Here is a 7,346-nt window from a genome sequence, read left to right on the forward strand (position 1 = left end):
TAAAGCACTTACTGTCCTACAGTACTTTTAACATCTTGTACATTACTTGTCATTATCCATCTTTCTTGACTATGCCATCCATAAGAGAGGAGGCAGAGTCTTTGCCAGCTTTAAAAATTTTTAAATTTAACTTAGTTGCTTATTCATTTACTATGTGTGTGCTTACATCACAGCTCATGTGTGGAGTTTAAAGTGCAACTCGTGTGAGCCTGTTCTTGCCTTTGACCCCATGGCTTGCAGGGAATAAACTCAGGTTGTCAGTGTTGGAGGCAAGTAGCTTTAGCTGTTGAGCCATCTCCCTTGGGCCAGCCTTTTTCTTGCTGCATCTTGTAAACCCAGAGCGACAATGAGACACACATTATGTGGCTAATCATGCCCACAGAAGAAGTAAATAAAAGCTTCTCCAAGTTCACTTCTGACAGTCAGGCCATCAGTCACTTCTTGTCTTGTCGACTAAGCCAATTGGCACACCCAAAAGTTCACTCCTACCCACTCGGTCTCCTCTTCCCTCTTCTAGGTAGCCATAGTGTAAATTTCTCGGGACTAAAAAATAATTACACAAGAAGTTAAGCTCTTAAGTTGGCAAGATACACAATCAAACTTCTTCTCACTTCTTAGACCTCAGTTCCCTCATCTCCCTTGTCATTTCTACCTTGTGTTTTTCAGCAATCTCAGATGCTATTTTTCTCCCTTAGCCCCTTCCCTTAGCCTGATCTATCCCCAATAGTTCTAATCCCTTTCAGGGATTTGAACACAGAGCAGGTGTTTTTCAGAGGTTTCTAATCTCCATGAAGACACTGTCACTGCACTAAAAGGTGAAATGATAATCACCTCCCAGTAGGATGACCTCACTCTGTGCCAAGCCTTTATCTCAGGGATGAAAGACCCTCCTCTACAGATGCTCTGAGTGTGACCAAAGTGGCTACTGCTGAAATGAACATACTTGGTAAGCTGCCCCCCTTCTACCCTAGTGAACAAACTTGGTAAGTTTGGTTTCTCTGGAAATCTTTAAGAATATACCATGAATATACAAACTTTTCTGAGATAGGCTGTAACAAAATTGCTCATAACTAGCCAGGAACTATTGGTTTGAAATGATCTGCTTCGTTCTGCCTGCAAGTGTCCCTTTAAAACCTGACGGAGCATGTTTCTGTAACATCTACACAGCCATACATCCCTCACTCTTACTGGCTCTGGGAGCAAGGTGAACCTTATATCACTGATTCTGTTTCTATGGTAACTTTCTTGGACCCTTGTGATGAAGGTAAATGCATCCTTCATAAATTTAATAAAATGTTATTAAAAATTGACCAAGACATTTCCAAGATTCTGGGGCAGGAAGAATTAAGGTCCTCAGATACATTACCTGTGACTCTAACATGTCACCAGAGTGACTGTGCCTTTGTATCTCCCATTAGCTCAGGTGGACTGTGTCAGTGAATGAACTCATCATGGTCTTGACCTCTTGCTCATATTCTCACTCCTTCCACTCTTCAACTGGACTTTGGCAACTCAGTCCAATGCTCCAATGTGGGTCTCTGCCTCTGTTTCCATCAGTTGCCGGATGAAGGTTCTATGGTGATATTTAAGATAGTCATCAGTCTGACAGGGCAAGTGGTATATAAAGCAGTTGGAAATTAAATTGGGGCAAATTTTCAGTAATCACAGAAGTTCCCTCCCAATTCTACCCTATGTTTTTCTGCTTTATTATTTTCATTTGTGTCTTCATATTCTTTACTATATTTCCAATCCTCATGCCTCTACCCTGGAGAGAGGTATTTTTGTCACAACAGGTCCCCGATGTTCTATCACTGAGGTACATACCTAGGCCATTAAGAAAATTTCAATATTTAGCATTTCCTTTTCTTTACCCACATGTAATTTATCTAGATTCAATATTTTCCAAAATTTGATGTCTGTTATGTAACTGATTATAATGTAATAGCATTATATTTTAAACAAATGAAAGAAAGACAATTCTTGTTTTGATGGATCCTAGCTTTAAGTTGGGGGAATCCCATTGTGTTTTAAATGATTTTTTTCTATTACTTATTTGGATGGGAATTGTTAGTTTGAAGCAGGCTCTCAGAGTGCAACCCTGACTGACCTGAAACTCCCTGTGTAGATCAGGCCAGCCTTGAGCTGGAGGATATTGGTGGTCTCTGTCTCAGGAATGCGAGAAGTAAAGGTGGATTCCACTCCACCCGGCCACGTTTTTATTTTAATGATATCATATATTTAGCATCATATTATATTATATACATATTGTACATTAAATTTGCTAGATTGATCTAGTTCAACTTTAAATAATGTCAGCTGAACAGGCCTAACTAAATCCTTTCATTTTGTCTCATATGTTCACACAAAAGATGAACTTGCTGTACAACACAGATTGTAAATACTTGGCAGAGATACAGTTCTGCTACCAAGAGAGATCATGATTTGCCATTTTTTTTTCCTTCTGACTCTTTCAATGTTGGTGTCTTAACTTTGTTTGTGTCACTCAGGGTTTGTTGAGGTTTTTGTGATAATGAAGATAAAAATCCAGGTCCTTGTGTATCTAAGCAAGTGCTCGATTACTAAGCTACATTCCAGCCCTGGGTGTTTGCTTAATAGCATCAAATGTACAGTAATATAATATTGACTTATTTTAATGTATTAGTACTATAAACACCTCATCCTCTGCTATGGGGATCCCTCTGTGCTGATTTTTTCATTCACACATGTACAGTGCTCTTTGTGTGCATTTGGTTTCCCTGCAGAGGTTCTGGATTTATTCCTCCACTTCCTTAGATGTTCAGCCAGATCTTTTTTATGTTTCAGAAGTTCTGATTGCTTTTGGTAAGATGGGTATTTGAGCTGAGTGTGGTTGCCCACACCTGTAATCCCAGTGCTCTGGATGTAGAGACAGATTACTCGGGAGCTCTGGGCCAGCCTAGGCTATAGAGTAGGACCTAGTCTCAAAATCTAAAAACCAAAAGAGAAGGTATTTAAAAGCTATGTATTTGTATGATACATATGGGATTATATAGCATGTACTTGCAAAATACTTTACAGTATTATCACCTAAAATTTTACTTTTATTTTATTCAACTATTGAATTCTGTGGAATTTGTTAAACTAATTCTACTTAAACTGAATGCAAACAACTTCTCATCACTGGATTAATACGGCATTCTTCGATAAGTTAGGCTTACTTCATTATATTATTAGTTTTTGAGACAGGGTCTCACTACGTAGCCATGGCTATCTTAGAGTTCATTATACATATAAGGCTAACCTCAAACTCACAGACATCTGTTTCTCTTTGTCTCCTGAGTGCTGGAATTGAACTATGCCTGGTTGATTCTTATCTTTTTAAGATTAATTTTATGTTTATGACTTATTCTTGACACAAGTTTTGGCATTATACATGTTTAAGAAAAAGTACACATCTACATTTATTTCTTTTAATAGATGTATTTATACTCTTCTTATTTGTGTGTGTGTGTGTGTGTGTGTGTGTGCATGCATGCACACATTTGTATACCTGAGTGTAGTGCCCACAGAGTCCAGAAGAGACATTCAAACGTACAAATTCTTGTAGCCATAATTGCAGGGACTTGGGAACTTAACAAGGTATGCACTGGGAACTAAATTAGGGTCCTCTGAAAAACTCTGAAGTGCTCTTAAACTCCAAGCCCCACTTTACATTGTTAATATACATGGTTGTGTGTGCATATGTCATGTTGTTCATTTGGAGGGCAGGGGACGACTTGCAGCAACTTTGTCCTGTTCTTCCATCACATAGGTCCCACGGATCAAACTCAGGTTGTCAGGCTTGGCAACAACTTTATCCTCTGAGCCACCTGCTTCTAAATGCACACACAAAGTTGTAGGGCCCTGGCCTCCCTTATTCCTGGAGTGCTTCTCGAGGACAATTTCTGGTCAGCATGACTAAGCATTTAACCCTTATTCCTGGAACGCATTCAGTTTCTAGTCAGATGACTAGCATTCTGTTGGTTCCCGTTTTCCCCTTGTCCCCCCTGGTTAAGTTCCTATATTCCTCCTGCCCCACCTGGTGGTTAGCCACAGGGCATTCATTCTATTTGAGATATGGTAATTTCCCCACCTGCCTGGGTGGGGGTCCTTGTGCTGCAGTAAGGAAGATAAGGGTTTCCCCAAGGCTGAATAAATGGCATTCGGCTGATCTCCTTTTGAATGACCCTGGTCTCTCTGTGTGTTCTTTTCAATCTCCAGGCCCTTGCCCAACTCGCATTCGGTACAGTGGTGCCGCGAACTGTACCGAGGGTGTAACACCAAATCGGGTGTTACACAAAGTATGATACGCTGTGGCAGCCTGGCTCCGTGTGTCTTCTCTGTCTTGCTTGCTGGCCCTCACAAAGGCGAATTTTAGAATTTGTGACTTACTTTCACTTTTCTAAGATAAAAGGAGAGAGACACGCCTGTGCAATCTATTATTTTTTTGATTTGTAAATCCTGGTGTTTCCTCAAAGAGAAGCAGTCAACAGGACTTCCTCAGCAGGTCCATAGCTGCACAGAGCTCTGTCAGAGCAGTGCCAATCCACTGGATCTTCCAGAGACTAGAGTGGAGAGCTTCGAGTGGGCGGCTACAAACAATGCTGTTGGAAGTCACGGGACACTGACAAAAGACCTGTTTAATGCTCATGTTCACAACAAAAATTGGCTTTGGTAGAAAAGACATTTCGAGATGTGAGAGAAGTAAACAAGAGTTGCTTTCCAGTGGTTGTTTATGTTATAACAGAAAGCAGCTGAGAGAAGAAAGGAGCTTATTTTTCTCTATGGCTCCAGGAGGATAATATACCATGAGGAGGAAGGTATGAAAACAGTGAGGGACGGGGGGAGGGGTAAGGAGCTGGATGACTAAAGACTAACAAGAGAAATAACAGTAAGTGGGGCCAGGCCACCTGCACTCAAGACTCCCTCACTCAGTCCCAGTGATGGACTTCCAGCAAGGCTCCATCTCCTAAAGGACACAGGAAGTCATCAACAGTCACTAACTGGAGAGGAACCGCCCAAACATCGTAAGTCTATGGAGCACATTTCTCATTCAAAGAACCTCAAGTTAAAATCCATCTCCAAATTTCACAGAATCAAATAAAGCAAAACTCCAACCTCCCCTAGAAATGGATGCATTAGTTCACATTGACTTAAACTGGGGAATAATGTTCTTCATTCAGACCACTGTTGGAATCCTAGCCAATTCCTTCCTCTTTCATCTGTATAACTTTCCATTGTTCACTGCACAAGTGGTGAGACCCATGAACTTGATTCTCAATCAGTTAGTCATATCAAACACTCTGGTTCTCTTCTCCAAAGGGATCCCTCAGACAGTGGCCACCTTTGGGTTGACATCTTTCCTGGGGGAGGCTGGGTGCAAACTTCTCCTCTATTTGTACAGAGTAGCCAGAGGGGTCTCCCTCAGCACCACCTCCCTCCTCAGTGGCTTTCAGGCCATTAAGCTTCACCCCGATACTTTGGGGTGGCTGAACCTCAGAACTAGATCCTCAAAGTGCATTGTCACCTGCTGTTTCCTTTGCTGGATCCCACAGCTTCTGCTCAATATCCCTGTTTCTATGATCAAACCTGGTCCAAAGAATAGCAAAAACCTGAGCACTAAAGGAATACACAGATACTGTTCCTCAACTGTGCCTGAGAGATTAATTTTCTTAATAAAAGCAGTAATTCTATCCCTAAGTGATATGATGTGTCTGGTTCTCATGGCCTGGGCCAGTGGCTCCATGGTCCTTGTCCTGCATAAACACAAGCATCGAGTCCAGCACATCCGTAGCCACATCCTCTCCCAAAGGCCTTCCCACGAGGACAGAGCCACACGCACCATCCTGATCCTGGTGACCATGTTTCTGTCCTTTTACTCTCTAGCTTCCATCTTATCATTTTGTATAACCCAGACTGTGAACCCGAGCCCTTGGCTGCTGAACACCTCTGTGCTGCTGTCATTTAGCTTCCCAACACTCAGTCCCCTCGTGTTCAATTTCAGTAATATATGTGCCCCTCACTTCTGCTGTGTCTTTTGGATAAAGAAAACAAACAGTCCAACTCTGGTCTCTGATGTTTGAATTCCCTCCAGGGCATGTCAACCTAAATGTACTTACTTTTTCTCAATATTTATAGGCACATATGTTTGTTATCATGATTGTTTCTCTGTAAAAAATTTGGAGATTTAGTATTAGTAAAAATGATAATTATTGCTTAATGCATCTTACTAGAGTATCAAAAATTGAACATGGTATAAAAGATAAGCAAATGACTATTCATTTTTTAATTTATATAATTACCCTCTCTATAAATAAATTAATCTCTAATGTTTGCACTCCAAAGACTCAGGCTATTGGAATTGGAGTTCAAGTACACCCTTAGCTGTTAGTCAGTTTGATCGCAGGGTAGCCTACATGAAACACTGTCTTTAAAAACATTGCCATTCATTTCAGTAATTCCTTGCTGTGATGGCAGGCATCTATACTTCCAGCTCTCAAGAGAAAGCAATAGGAGAGCAGGAATTCCAGGTCTTTCTAAGCTAGGCACAGAATGCAAGCCCAATTTAGGAAACACTGTCTCGAGACAAACAAGCAAACAAACAAAAATTGCCAAATCCGGCTGTCCCACTCTAATTCAGAGAATTTAAAGAAACCCAGGCAGAGTTCATAGGGTTTTCCCTGTAGCCAGGAGCAGGAAACAACATAAATGCCAAAGGATGGAAGAATAGATCAATAAATTGTACTCACATAGAATGCATGAACTGACATTAATCTAAGGGCAACAATCCTGATAAAAGCTAACTGGATAATTCAGTGGAGTTCTGCATGATGTAAAATTTCAGGGCTGGAGGGCTGTGAAGATCCCACAGTACAAAGAATGTGCTTAAAGCAGCACAATTTGAATGACAGTGGCAAAATATTGCACTTTAAGTTCTGTATATATGACCACAGTAAAAATGCCACAAATTCATAACTTCTTGAAAATTGAATGGAATCATCTGTTTGAGAGGGCCTCCTCTTCTGTTGGCAGAATATAGTGAGACACTTGGGAAGACCTTTTAATGCAAATGAAATCATTGTCACCACCCCATTTCTACAAAACTCCATTTCTGTAGAAACTGCTGCTGGATTTTGGTCACTCAACGTATTGTTCAAAACACAGTTTATTCTAGTGCGTAGATGAAGAAGGACACTGGAGAAGAGACAGAAGTCTCATTCTTTCCTTTGACTTGCACATTCCTCAAAGGTCAGGACTCCTTCAGTGCAGATGTGAGCATCACCTGTGGTGATGCAAACCTGCCATTCACGGTTCCTCTTTAATCTGCC

The 7,346-nt window shown here is 41.0% G+C and overlaps 1 protein-coding gene across 1 annotated transcript; it reads left to right on the top strand.

Moving 5' to 3' along the window:
• The first annotated feature begins 5,147 nt into the window (after window positions 1-5,147).
• LOC101999777 (vomeronasal type-1 receptor 1-like) lies at window positions 5,148-6,101 on the top strand. Its single transcript, XM_005372041.1, has one exon. It carries the CDS (start codon window positions 5,148-5,150, stop codon window positions 6,099-6,101), a length of 954 nt encoding a protein of 317 aa, XP_005372098.1.
• The last annotated feature ends 1,245 nt before the right edge of the window (window positions 6,102-7,346 follow it).

The sequence above is a fragment of the Microtus ochrogaster genome, unplaced genomic scaffold (genome assembly GCF_000317375.1).
Source record: "Microtus ochrogaster isolate Prairie Vole_2 unplaced genomic scaffold, MicOch1.0 UNK163, whole genome shotgun sequence".
Classification (NCBI taxonomy): domain Eukaryota; kingdom Metazoa; phylum Chordata; class Mammalia; order Rodentia; family Cricetidae; genus Microtus; species Microtus ochrogaster.

Bases quoted from the DNA above. Each gene is read 5' to 3' on its own strand.
- LOC101999777 (XM_005372041.1), top strand. From the start codon at position 5,148: ATGGATGCATTAGTTCACATTGACTTAAACTGGGGAATAATGTTCTTC.